The sequence below is a fragment of the Lepus europaeus genome, chromosome 17 (genome assembly GCF_033115175.1).
Source record: "Lepus europaeus isolate LE1 chromosome 17, mLepTim1.pri, whole genome shotgun sequence".
In the NCBI taxonomy this organism is placed as follows: domain Eukaryota; kingdom Metazoa; phylum Chordata; class Mammalia; order Lagomorpha; family Leporidae; genus Lepus; species Lepus europaeus.
The window spans coordinates 27,334,191-27,348,538 of record NC_084843.1 but is presented as its reverse complement, the minus strand read 5'-3'; the positions used below and the strand labels follow the sequence as shown (position 1 = coordinate 27,348,538).

The 14,348-nt window shown below is 46.6% G+C and overlaps 1 protein-coding gene across 4 annotated transcripts in view; it reads right to left on the bottom strand.

Moving 5' to 3' along the window:
- ARMH3 (armadillo like helical domain containing 3) overlaps positions 1-14,348 on the bottom strand; it is a 215,393-nt gene that overhangs the window by 185,380 nt on the left and 15,665 nt on the right. For all 4 annotated transcript variants that reach the window (XM_062214560.1, XM_062214559.1, XM_062214561.1 and 1 more), the window contains 3 exons: positions 9,209-9,265; positions 8,954-9,100; positions 2,842-2,949 (listed from right to left, as the gene is read on the bottom strand). In XM_062214560.1, the coding sequence (XP_062070544.1) occupies positions 2,842-2,949; positions 8,954-9,100; positions 9,209-9,265 (312 nt within the window). The remainder of the gene's footprint in view (positions 1-2,841; positions 2,950-8,953; positions 9,101-9,208; positions 9,266-14,348) is intronic.

The window sequence follows — 14,348 nt, the reverse complement described above, 5'->3', positions numbered from 1 at the left end:
AAATTGGGGGCCAGCATTGTGGAATAGCAGGTTAAGCTTCCACCTGTCAAGCTGGCATCCAACATGGGTGCCAGTTCAAGACCTAGCTGCTCCACTTCCAATCCAGCTCCCTGCTATTGCACCTGGGAAATCAGCAGAAAATGGCCCAAGTGCTTGGGCCCCAGAACCCATGTGGGAGACAGGAAGAAGCGCCTGGGTCCTGGCTTCAGCCTGGCCCAGCCCTCGCTGCTGTTGTCATTTGCGGAGTGCACCAGCTGATGGAAGATCTCTCTATATACATCTTTTTTTTTTTTTTTTTTAAGATTTATTTATTTATTTGAAGGCAAAGTTACAGAGAGGCAGAGGGAGAAAGACAGAAAGAGAGAGAATGAGGCCGGCGCCGTGGCTCAACAGGCTAATCCTCTGCCTTGCGGCGCCAGCACACTGGGTTCTAGTCCCGGTTGGGGCGCTGGATTCTATCCCTGTTGCCCCTCTTCCAGGCCAGCTCTCTGCTATGGCCCGGGAAGGCAGTGGAGGATGGCCCAAATCCTTGGGCCCTGCACCCGCATGGGAGACCAGGAGAAGCACCTGGCTCCTGCCTTCGGATCAGCGCGGTGCGCCGGCTGCAGCGGCCATTGGAGGGTGAACCAACGGCAAAAAGGAAGACCTTTCTCTCTGTCTCTCTCTCTCTCTCTCTCACTGTCCACTCTGCCTGTCAAAAAAAAGACAAAAAGAAAGAGAGAAAATGAGAGAAAAGGGTCTTCCACCTGCTGGTTCACTCCCCTTTCTATCTTTCCTCCACTCTCTGTAACTCTGCCCTTCAAATAAATAAAAAATAAATTTAAAAATAAAATTAGAACCCTCATAGATACATTGCTGGTGAATTGTAAAATGGAACAGCTACCATGATTTGACAGTTCCTCAAATGTTAAATTCAGAGTTACCACATGACTCAATAATTTTATTCCCAGGTAATTGTCCAAAATAACTGAAAATATATAACATACCTCCAAACACTTATACATGGATGTTCAAAACAACATTATTCATAATAGCAAATTTTCAAACAATCCAAATGTCCATCAGCCAAGAAATGGGGAATCAAAATGAGGTATATCCAAGCAACGGAAAATTATTTGGCAGTAAAAAGAATGAAACATGGGGCCGGCGCTGTGACGCAGCAAGTTAACACCCTGGCCTGAAGCACAGGCATCCCATATGGGCATCGGTTCTAGTCCTGGCTGCTCCTCTTCTAATCCAGCTCTCTGCTATGGCCTGGGAAAGTAGTAGAGGATGGCCCAAGTGCTTGGGCCCCTGCATCCACGCGGGAGACCCAGAAGAAGCTCTTGGCTCCTGGCTTCGGATCGGCGCAGCTCCAGCCGTTGAGGCCATCTGGGGAGTGAACTATTGGACAGAAGACCTCTCTCTCTCTCTCTGCCTCTCCTCTCTCTGTGTAACTCTAACTTTCAAATAAATAAATAAATCTTTAAAAAAAAAAAAAAAAGAAAAGAGGTTTCTTTAAAAAAAATGAAATATGAGACATTTATATGGATGAACTCTGAAAACATCACAGTAAGTGAACGCCAGACACTAAAGGTCACATATGATATAATTCTATTGTCTGAGGTGTCCAAAATAGATAAACTCATATAGACATTAGGTAGATTAATGTTGCCAGAGGGTAAGAGGAATGGAAAATGACCCTGATTGTACAACTCTGTGAAAATACTAAAAAACTCTAGATTGTAGGTTTTAAAAGGGTAAATAGTATCATATGCAAATTATAAAGCTATCACTAACAAAAGATAGTGTCAAACAGCACAAATAAAGATTGTGATAAAACTGGAGCTGGCGTTGTGGTATGGGGAGTTAAGGAGCCACCTGCAATGCCAGCATCCCATATGGGTGTCAGTTCGAGTACTGGCTGCTCTACTTCCAATCTGACTCCCTGCTAATGCATCTGGGCTCCTGTACCCACATGGGAGACCTGGAAGAAGCTCCTGGCTCCTGGCTCCTGCCTGGCACGGCCCCAGCTATTGCAGCCGTTTGGGGAATGAATCAGCAGGTGGAAGATCTCTCTCCCTCTCTCTTTATAATTCTGCCTTTCAAATAAATAAATAATTTTTTTAATTGTGATAAAAGCAAAGTCTCTGTGTTAAATTAGAAAGCTTAAATTTCAGCTAAAATTGCTATTATGCATTAACTTGCTATATGTTAAGTTCATAAATGTTCTTTAAAACATATGATTGTATGATATAAATAAAAGAAACTATTCAGGGACTGGCACTGTGGCGCAGTGGGTTAACACCCTGGCCTGAAGCGCCAGCATCCCATATGGGTGCTGGTTCGAGACCCAGCTGCTCCACTTCCCATCCAGCTCTCTGCTGTGGCCTGGGATAGCAGTAGAAGATGGCCCAAGTCATTGGTCCCCTGCACCCATGTGGGAAACCCAGAGGAGGCTCCTGGATCCTGGCTTCAGATCAGCGCAGCTCCGGCCATTGAGGCCAATTGGGCAGTAAACCATCGGATGGAAGACCTCTCTCTCTCTCTCTCTCTCTCTCTCTCTCTCTCTCTCTTTCTGCCTCTCCTCTCTCTGTGTAACTCTGACTTCCAAATAAATAAATAAATCTTTAAAAAAAAAAAAAAGAAATTGTTCAGTCTTTATCCTTCAGGAAAAGGATGCCTTAATTCAAATTTGAACATAAAATGTTCCTTTTCTCAGATAAACCAAATGTATTAAATAAAAATATCCAACTTCAAGGTTAAATACAACATTAATATCTGAATCCAAATCTACAGATGGTATCCACAGACAGCTGTCAGAGCAGCCATGTTCAGGCACTTCTGCAGCGTAGGCCTCACCTTCATGCACAGCTCCGCCTTGTCAAAGCCCATCAGCATGTTGATAATGTCAAACCCAGAAGTAGATTTATTCTTTTGATGAACTCCTCGAATGAGTGCACACAAGGTCTGCAGAGATGAGAGAAAGAATTCTTTCTAGAGAGGAAATCTCAAAACCAGCAGGGCACTGGGTCTGCAGCCTTGCACTGCAACCTCAAACCCCTTACTTATACAGCTGACCTCCAATCTTTGTTGCTCTCAGCTCCAAAACACAGTCTAAGCCTCAATATGTGCAAAATCGAGAAATTCAAAGAGGAACATCAACTGAAACTGCTATCATCCTCATGTTTTTTTCCCACCCTCTTTTTTTGTTGTCTTTTGGCCATCGTCTTAAAAGCTGCACTGCTAACAAAGAATGGAAGGTGATACACAAAAACAAAAACAGGAGAGGCAATTTAGCCTGGTGGTTAAGACACTGGCATCCCACATCAGAATGTCTGGATTCAATCCCCAGCTCTGGCTCTCAACTCTGGCTTCCTGCCAATGCAGATCCTGGGAGGCATAGGTCATGACGCAAGCAACTGGGCTCCTGCCACCCACATGGGAGACCTGTGTGTTCCCAGCTCCTGGCTCTAGCCCTGGCAATTTCAAGGATTTGGGAAGTGAACCAACAGATGGGAGCTCTGTCAGCTTGTCTCTCAAATAAATAAATCACAGTTCTAGTTTTCCTTTATATGAAATTAATTTCAGGGGCCAGTACTGGGGCACAAGTTAAGCCACCGCCTGCAGCAGCTGCACTGAGTCCTAGATGCTCCATTCCAATACAGCTCCTTGCTAACGCATGTGGAAAAGCAGAAGATAGCCCAAGCCCTTTGGAACCTGCTAGCCATGTGGGAGACCCAAATGAAGCTCCGGGCTCCTGGCTTTGTTCTGTCCTGGCCATTACAGTCATTTGGGAAGTGAACTAGGGGATGGAAGTTATCTCATATCAGAGTTCCTGGGTTCGATTTCCCAGCTCCAGCTCCTGAAACCAGGTTCTTGCTTATGCAGACTCTAGAGGAAGCAATCAATATCTCAAGCAGTTGGCCACCTACATGTGATGGGAACTACTATGTACTCTCTTTTTCTACTAAATTCTTAAAAATCTAACATTTACATTATGAATTACAAGCTTTAATGTTTTTCTTTTTTAAAACATGAGAGGCAGACAGAGAGAGCCAGCTAGAGAGAAATAGGGGCCAGTGCTGTGGCATAGCAGGTAAGGCTGCCACCCACAGTGCCGGCATCCCATGTAGACACTGGTTCAGGTCCCGGCTGCTCCACTTCCGATCCAGCTCTCTGCTATGGCCTAGGAAAGCAGCAGAAGATGGCCCAAGTCCCTGGGCCCCTGCACCTGTGTGGGAGACCCGGAGGAAGCTTCTGGCTCCTGGCTTTGGATTGATGCAGCTCAGGCCATTGCGGCCAACTGAGAAGTGAACCAGCAGATGCAAGACCTCTCTCTCTCTCTCTCTCTCTCTCTCTCTCTCTCCCTCCCTCCCTCCCTCCCTCCCTCCTTCCCTCCCTCTCTCAATCTCTCTCTCTGCCTCTCCTTCTCTATCTGTGTAACTCTGACTTTCAAGTAAAATAAATAAATCTTTAAAAAAAGAAAGAAATAGAACTCCTAAACACTGCTACACTACCCCAAATGTCTGCAATGGCCCCTGGGGCCAAAGCCAGGAGCCAGGAACTCAATTTGAGTCTCCCACTGGGTGACTAGGATCCAATTACTTGAGGCATCACTACTACCGCCCAGGGTCTGCATCAGAGGGAAGCTGAAATCAGGAGGCAGAAGCAGGTACTGAACACAAGCACTGCAACAGGGGATGCAGCACCTTAACCTCTAGGCCAAACACCTACCCCTCAGTAAACAGTTTTAGTAATCTTTTTAAGATTTTATTTATTTGAAAGGCAGAATGACAGAGAGAGGGAGAAACAGAGAGAAAGAGATCTTCTATTCAATGCTTCACTCCCCAAATGCAACGACCAGGGTGGGACCAGGCCAAAGCCAGGAGCCAGGAATTCCATCCTGGTCTCCCACGTGTGGATGGCAGGAGCCCAAGTACTTGGGCCATCTTTTACTGTCTTGCCAGGCACATTAGCAGGAAGCTAGATGGGAAGAAGACCAGCCAAGATTCATAGCCACACTAATATGGGATGCCAGTGCTGCAGGCAGTAGCTTAGCCCACTGCACCACAATGTCAGACTTAGTAATTATTTTTAATAACTACAACAGTGAAATCCCTGATTGGTAAGACCCAACTGCTTTAAATCTTAAACTCATTATCATTCCCATCTACCACTTACTAGCTGTGAGAACCCGGACAGATTAATTTCTCAGTGGCTCAATTTTCCCATCTATAAAACAGGAATGAGGGGTCCAGCACTGTGTCACAGTGAGTAAAGCCACCACCTGCAGTGCCAGCATCCCATATGGGTGCCAGTTTGAGTCCCCACTGCTCCACTTCCGATCCAGCTCTCTGCTATGGCCTGGGAAAGCAGTAGAAGATGGTCCAAGTCCTTGGACCCCTGCAGCTGCATGAGAGACCCAGAAGAAGCTCCTGGCTCCTGGCTTCAGATCAATGCAGCTCCAGCCATTGTGGCCATCTGGGGAGTGAACCAGTAGATTTAAGACTTCTCTCTCTCTCTCTCTGCCTTTCAAATAAATAAATCAATCTTTAAAAAAAAAAAAAAAAGGAGTGAGATAAAAGTATTATCTATCTTACAAGGATGCTGTGAGGCTTATGCAAATTAATACCATAAAGCACCTAGAACAGTGCCTGGAACTTTGTTAAAACACCAAAAATAGTCCCCAGAACTTTGTTACAGCTCAGTAAGTATTAGTTATATTTAATCATGTAAAATATTTTTATGGGTCACCAAGGGGCTTAATGTCAACTTACTTCCACTGGAATAAAAGTTTACAATTCATACCTTCACAGTGAGTCATTGTAATTACTGGGAATACAATTTCAAACTTTAATTGAGTTCCTACCCTACAATTCAAACTATGGAACAGGGACAACCATTTGTTAGAGCAGTTAAGATGCCACTTGGGAAGCTCGCATCCCATATCGAGTGCCCAGGTTCAAGTCTTGGCTCTGCTACTGATTCCATCTTTCTGGTAATATTAGTGCACAATGGGAGGCATCAGTGACAGCACAAGTAATTGGGTCCCTGCCACCCACGTGGAAGCCCTGGACAGAGCTTCTGGCTCTGGGTTTTTGCCTGGCCCAGCCCCAAATGCTATGGGCATTTGGAGAATAAACCAATGGATAGAAGATCTCTCTCTCTCTTTCTCTCTCTCTCTCGTTCTGCCTGTTAAATGAATAAAAATAAAATAAAGAAGAAACTTAAACCCAATCTACCAATGATTCTAATAATAACCTTTATTTCATGATGGAATTTATATATTCTAAGTTTGACAGTAACTGCCCTAAGCACTCCCAATCAAGGCTACACTGGACCTACTAGAACATGAACTTTGAAACTTTAGAACACCATTCAATTGTAATTTATCTCTACAGTGCTGCATATTTTCTAAGCACTGCTCTATGTACTAGGAACAAAGTACTGAGTGAAAGTATCAAAGTCTCTCAAGAAACCCACAATGAATCCCCACCAAATGTCTGGCACACAATACTAATTCAAAAAATAGTCATTGAATGAATCCTCATGATCTTAGTATAAAGATTTATTTAGGCCGGCGCCGTGGCTCAACAGGCTAATCCTCCCGGCACACCGGGTTCTAGTCCCGGTCGGGGCACCGATCCTGTCCCGGTTGCCCCTCTTCCACGCCAGCTCTCTGCTGTGGCCAGGGAGTGCAGTGGAGGATGGCCCGAGTGCTTGGGCTCTGCACCCCATGGAAGACCAGGATAAGCACCTGGCTCCTGCCATCGGAACAGCGCGGTGTGCCGGCCGCAGCGCACTACCACAGTGGCCATTGGAGGGTGAACCAACGGCAAAAGGAAGACCTTTCTCTCTGTCTCTCTCTCACTGTCCACTCTGCCTGTCAAAAATTTAAAAAATTAAAAAATAAAGAAATAAAAATAAAAATAAAAAGATGTATTTATTTATTTGAAAGGCAAAGTTAGAGAGATAACTCCCATCTGTTTCATTCCCCAGTTGGCTGCAACAGCTGGGGCTGGGCTAAATGCCGACATTACAGGCAGTGGCTTTACCTGCAATGCCACAACTCTGGCCTTAAAAACAGAGATTCTGATGTTTTCTCTGAGGTTCTGATAAAAGCCTTCTCTCCAGAAAAAAATGTGTATGTGCTCATGAAATATTACCTATGATTTCAGTGACTCAAGGACCTCCTGAAACCTCAAATTAAAAATCCCTGAGAGCCGGCGCCGCGGCTCAGTAGGCTAATCCTCCACCTTGCGGCGCCGGCACACCGGGTTCTAGTCCCGGTCGGGGCGCCAGATTCTGTCCCGGTTGCCCCTCTTCCAGGCCAGCTCTCTGCTGTGGCCAGGGAGTGCAGTGGAGGATGGCCCAAGTTCTTGGGCCCTGCACCCCATGGGAGACCAGGAGAAGCACCTGGCTCCTGCCATCGGATCGGCGCGGCGCACCGGCCGCAGCGTGCCTACCACAGCAGCCATTGGAGGGTGAACCAACGGCAAAAAGGAAGACCTTTCTCTCTGTCTCCCTCTACTGTCCACTCTGCCTGTCAAAAAAAAAAAAAAATCCCTGAGCTGGGGCCAGCATTGTGGTGTAGCAGGTTAAGCTTCCACCTGCTATGTCGGCATCCCATGTGAGTGCCGGTTCAAGACACAGCTACTCCACTTTCTTTTCTTTTCTTTTCTTTTCTTTTTTTTTTTTTTTTTTTTTTGACAGGTAGAGTTACAGACAGTGAGAGAGAGAGACAGAGAGAAAGGTCTTCCTTCCATTGGTTCACTCCCCAAATGGCCGCCCACTCCACTTCCAATCCAGCTCCCTGCTAATGTGCCTGTAAAAGCAACAGAAGATGGCCCAAGTGCTCGGGCTCCTGCATCCACATGGCAGATCAGGAAGAAGCTCCTGGCTCCTGGCTTAGACCTGGCCCAGCCCTAGCCATTGCTGCCATTTGGTGAGTGAACTAGTGGACAGAAGATCTCTTTCGCTCTCCTCCTCTCTAACTGCCTGTGAAATAAACAAAATAATTTGTTAAAGATTTTATTTATTTATCTGACAGGCATAATTACAGACAGAAAGAGGGAGACATGAAGAGAAAGGTCTTCCATTGCTGGTTCACTCCCCAAATGGCCACAACGGCTGGAGCTGGGCCAATCTGAAGGCAGGAGCCAGGATCAGAAGCTTTTTCTGGGTCTCCCACATGGGTGCAGGGGCCCCAGCACTTGGGCCATCTTCTACTGCTTTCCCAGGCCATAGCAGAGAGCTGATCGGAAGAGGAGCAGCCAGGACACACACTGGCACCCAGATGGGAAGCCAGCACCACAGGCAAGAGGGTCAACCCCAAAAATAAATCTTAAAAAAAAAAAAGAACCCTGATCTGGAGCCAGCATTGTGGCACAGCAGGTTAAGCTGCCACCTGTGACACCCACATCCCAAACCCAAGCATCAGTTCAACTCCCAGCTGCTCCACTTTCAATCTAGCTCCCTGCTAATGCACCTTGGAAAGCAGCAAATGATGGCCCAAGTGCTGGGCCCTGTCATGTACAAGGGAGACCCAGATGGAGTTTCCAGGCTCCTTGCTTCACCCTAGACCAGCCAATTGCAGCCATTTGGTGAGTGAGCCAGCAGATGGAAGATACCTTTCTCTGTCATCTGTCAGTCTGCTTTTCAAATAAATAAATCTTTAACAAAAAAAAAAAAACAACCTCCTGCCCTAATGAGAAAATACTGTACTAGAATCTCTTCTGATTTTTGCTATAGACTAATCATCTTTCCCTCAGTTTCCTCTCTTCCTTTCCTTAAGTAACAAGAGTTCTATTGTACAATCTGCCTTGGAATTACATCAAATTGTACAAATGGACAAGATTACTACTGTAAGCGTCAATTAGTTTACACAGGAAGATGGCTCAGGTACCTCATATTTCAACAGATCTAATTCTTTCTCCTGTTAAACAAGACCCCCAGTCTCCCAGACTTGTACCTGCAATGCATTGACAACTCGAATTGGGTGCTCTTCTCCCAGAGCCTGGATGCAGTGCTGAAATAAGCAATTGATATTGTCCTTGATCTTCATTAACTCCTCACCATCAAGAGACTCCAGCTTGCCTTCTAGGTACTCTAAGTTCACCTGCCAAGGAAACAATAAGGGCCTTGGTGCATTTTTAGTTCAGCACCGAGGACACATGAGAAAGCTGCTTAATTACCAAGGGACCGCACAGAGGCCACCAAGACCCACCTTCATGAGGAAGAGCTCCTCCCAAAACCGAGGACTGCACTGGCCGGGGTCCTCCATCTGAAAGCAGAAGACAAGCACCTCAGCTTTCCCAGCTCTCACTAAAAACACGAAGAACACTACCCAGCGTTAACTCTACCTTTCTTTCTTTTTTTTTGTTTTTGTTTTTGTTTTTGTTTTTCAACTTTTATTTACTAAATATAAATTTCCAAAGTACAACTTTTGAATTATAGCAGCTTTTCCCCGCATAACCTCCCTCCCATCCGCAACCATCCCATCTCCCAAACTTTATCTTTCAATACTAACACTGGAAGCGCAGAGTGCAGTGACTTACCAGTGCCGGAACCAGAACCCAGACACCTGAGTAACGCTGCAGAGGTTCTCACACTATCCTGTACGGACGACTTCTCCTTGCCCCTCCATCTGCCCTCCCTTTCAGTCCACTGCACAGAGGGTTTTTTGCTTTTTTGTTTATAGGTTTATGTTTTTAAACAGCTTTTAGTATGCTCTGTTCTTAATTCAAATTAGTGAAAAAAGCAAAATTATGGTGCTAAACATTTCTCAGCAGTAATTTTCAAAAAGAAAGTTTAGGAACTAAAAGCCTTCTGGTTAACGGGTAAAATATAAAAAAGAGAACCTCTACTTCACAGGAAGGCAATGACATAACAAAATCAGCAGGTCAATAACCCACTATCACCTAACCTTAAGTTTACCCTTGAAAATTACTACCAAGACTAACATCTTCACTATTTAAGAACTCCTGATCTAATAAAATACATAAGAATCTCTTTAAGGGGCCAGCATTGTGGCACAGCCAGTTAAATCATCGTGTACAATGCCAGCACTCCACATGAACACCTATTCAAGTTACAGCTGTTCCACTTCTGCGCCAGTTCCCTGTTAAAGCGCCTGAGGAAGCAGTGGAAGGTGGTCCAAGTAACTGGACCCCTGCCATCCATGTGGGAGACCTGTATGGAGTTTTAGCTCCTGGCTTTGGCCTGGCCCAGACCTCACTGTTGCAGCCATTTGGGGAGTGAACCAGCAGATTTAAGACCTCCCTGTCTACCTCTGTTTCACCCTCTCCCATTTTTAGTACATGTGCTGCCAAATAAAGTCTCTCACTCTCTCTGTAACTCTGCCTTTCAAACAAATACAATCTTTAAAAAATGAGGGGGGGAGGGTGCAGCACCAGCACTGTGGCATAGTGGGTTAAGCCATCCTTTCTGCCAGCATCCCGTATGGGTACCAGTTCAAACCCCAGCTGCTCCACTTCTAGTCCAACTCCCTGCTAATGTGCCTGGGAAAGCAGCAAAGGATGGCCCAACTTCTTGGGCCCCACACCCACATGGGAAACCTAGATGGGGTTCCCAGCTCCTAGCTTCAGCTCAGCCCAGCCCTGATCTTTGCAGCTATTTGGGGAGCAAACCAGTAGATAGAAGATAGAAGATACATATCTCTCTCACTATGTAACTGCCTGTCAAGTAAATAAACAAATCATTGCAGAGGGAAAAAAACAATCTCTTCTAGATGTTTAACTGAGAATGGAACAGAGAAGTAACAACATTTCTGGCCTTCTTATATGGCACTCATTTACTGAATTCTATCACTTTCTTTCAAATTCTGCTCTCCAGCAGGGGCCACACTGTGACCCTCACATATCTGTAATGTTATTTTGTTGTCTACAAATGAAACTGAGAGAACTCAAGGAGCTGGTACTTCCCAATCCCCAAAGCTCACTCAAGCAGTTATTGTCTGTGTACCAAGCCTACTTAACAGCGGAGAAGCCCTAAAGGATCCTCGTACCTACTCATTTTCCCTGTAGAGTACCTGTATTGACCTGGGCAATTCTGTATTAATTTTCTGCATGTCTGTTTTCAAGGCTTGCCAACTACTGTGGTTTGGACATGGTTTGAGCATGTCTCCTAGAGGTTCATGATTTGGAAGCATGATCCCAAGTATGGTGATGTTAAGAGATAGGACCTAGTGGCAGGTCATTAGGATACTGTGGGAGGGTACTTAGAAGGCATCAAAGTAGTGCGCCTGGGACTTTGTCTGCTTTGGTTTCTGGTCTTGTGATGTGATCTCTCCATCTCAAACACATTCCCACCACTGTGACATCACCCTCAGTGAATCAACAGAACTGAGGTCCCTTGCAAAACCAGCACCATGGGACTGGCACTGTGACACAGTAAGCTAAGCCTTCACCTGCAGCACCAGCATCCCATATAGGACGCCATGTCCCAGCTGCTCCTCTTCTGATCCAGCTCTCTGCTTATGGCCTGGGAAAGCAGCAAAATATGGCCCAAGTGCCTGGGCTCCCGCATCCACATGGGAGACCCAGTAAAAGGTCCTGGCTCCTGGCTTCAGATCAGCCCAGCTCCAGCCATTGTGGCCATTTGGGGAGTAGACCAGCAGATGGAAGACCCCTCTCTCTCTCTCTTTCTCTTGCCCTGCCTCGCAAATAAATAAATAAATCTTAAAAAAAAAAATTTATTTCTAAGAACAAAAAAAAAAAAGAACAAATGTATTTAGTAACAAATTTAGAATAAGCTAGATACAAGTGGGAATTCAACATATGACAACTCCTTTTGGAAGTATTATCCTACTTTACCTGTACTACTTAGGACTACTTATAGTAAGAACCTCAGAAGGCACCCTATATGAGTACCGGTTCAAGTCTAGGCTGCTTCACTTCCAATCCAGCTCTCTGCTGTGGCCTGGGAAAGCCACAGAAGATGGCCCAAGTCCTTGAGCCCCTGCACCCACATGGGAGACCCAAAAGAAACTCCTGGCTCCTGGTTTGGATCAACACAGCTCCGGCCATTGTGTCCAACTGGGGAGTGAACCAGGGGGTGGAAGACCTCTCTCTCAATCTCTCTCTCTGCCTCTCCTACTCTGTGTAACTCTTTCAAGTAAATAAATAAATCTTTAAAAAAAAAAAAAAAAAGCTACAGGGTATCCAATTACTCTATTTGCTGATAGCTGGTATTTATTTATTTATTAAAGATTTATTTATTTATTTATTTGAAAGGCAGAGTCAGAGAGAGACAGAAGGAGAGAAAGAGACATCTTCCACTCACTGATTTGCTTCCCAAATGGCCGCAATGGCCAGAGCTGGGTCGATCCAAAGCCAGGAACCGGGAGCTTCTTCTGGGTCTCCCACATGGGTGCAGGGGCCCAAGTGCTTGAGCCATCTTTTGCTGCTTTCCCAAGCACATTAGCAGGAGCTGGATCAGAAGTGGAGCAGTGGGGACACAAAGCAGCTGCCCACATGGGATGCCAGCGCCACAGGTGGCAGTTTTACCCCCATGCCACAGTGTCAGCCCCAGTATCCCATATTTAATAACACAAGTAGGCTGGCGCCGTGGCTCACTAGGTTAATCCTCCGCCTGCGGTGCCGGCACCCCAGGTTCTAATCCCAGTTGGGGCGCCAGATTCTGTCCCGGTTGCTCCTCTTCCAGTCCAGCTCTCTGCTGTGGCCTGGGAAGGCAGTGGAGGATGGCCCAAGTGCTGGGGCCCTACACCTGCATGGGAGACCAAGAGGAAGCACCTGGCTCCTGGCTTCAGATTGGCGCAGCGCACCAGCCGCAGCGCTGACCGTAACGGCCATTTGTGGGGTGAACCAACGGAAGGAAGACCTTTCTCTCTGTCTCTCTCTAACTCTGCCTGTCAAAAATAAAATAAAATAAAATAACACAAGCATGGACCATGGTCAACCAGCAGTACTGAAGATCTAATCTTCAATCCAATTGCTTATAACTCCTGTCATCCAAAGTAGCTGGTGTTAGGAAAATGGTACAGTTTTATCTATGGCGCAATCTACACCCTGACACCATCCTAGGCTCTAGCCCACGCCGCCACTGCTGGAAGCCAGGTGGCCACACGGCCCAACCACCAGTGTCAAGCTCCACCCCCATCCTAATGGGATTCGCTGCTCCTGCTTCCCTGCCCTGCCCTCCAGGGCAAAGTTTTTTTTGTTGTTGTTTTTTTGTTTTTTTGACAGGCAGAGTCGACAGTGAGAGAGAGAGACAGAGAGAAAGGTCTTCCTTTGCCGCTGGTTCACCCCGCAATGGCCGCTGCAGCCAGCACACTGCGGCCGGCGCACCACGCTGTTCCGAAGGCAGGAGCCAGGTGCTTCTCCTGGTCTCCCATGCGGGTGCAGGGCCCAAGGACTTGGGCCATCCTCCACTGCACTCCCGGGCCACAGCAGAGAGCTGGCCTGGAAAAGGAGCAACCGGGACAGAATCCGGCACCCTGACAGGGACTAGAACCCGGGGTGCCGGTGCCGCAGGCAGAGGATTAGCCTATTTAGCCGTGGCGCCGGCCTGGGGCAAAGTTTTAAAAAGGACCTGTTCCTGAACACATGGCTCTCTTTCTCTCTTCTCTGCGCTCTCTGCTCTCCTCTCCTCTCCCCCTCTCATCTCTCTTCTCTCTGCTCTCTCTCTTCTCTCCTCGCGAGCTCCTCTCCTCTCTGTCTCTCTTATACTCTCTTTCTCTCTCTTTTTCCCTCTTTGCACCTTCCCTCTGGCCTGCTGGGTTTTCCCCAATAAACACTTTCCCTTACTCTGGTGTTTGGTGTGTTTTGTGACGGCCTAACAGCTGGGAAAAGGAGACAATCTAACCAAACAATTGTTTTGTCTACAAACAACTTGAAATAGAATATAATACCTCTTTTGAAAATATCTGAATTAGCAGCCAACGCTGTGGCGTAGTGGGTAAAGCAGCCACCTGCAGTGCCCACATCCTATATGGGCGCCGGTTCGAGACCCGGCTGCTTCACTTCCCATCAGGCTCTATGCTGTGGCCTGGGAAAGCAGTAGAAGATAGCCCAAGTTCTTGGGCCCCTGCACCCAAGTGGGAGACCCGGGAAGAAGCTCCTGGCTCCTGGCTCCTGGCTTTGGATCGGCGCAGCTCTGGACATTGCGGCTAATTGGGGAGTGAACCAGCGGATGGAAGACCCCTCTCACTCTCCTGTGTAACTCTGACTTTCAAATAAATAAATAAAAATCTCTTAAAGAAAGAGCAATCGGGACTCAAACCGGCATCCACAGGGGATGCCAGTACTTCAGGCCAGGGTGTTAACCCACTGTGCCACAGTGCTAGCCCCTAAATAAAAAAATCCTTAAAAAAAAAAAAAAAGAAA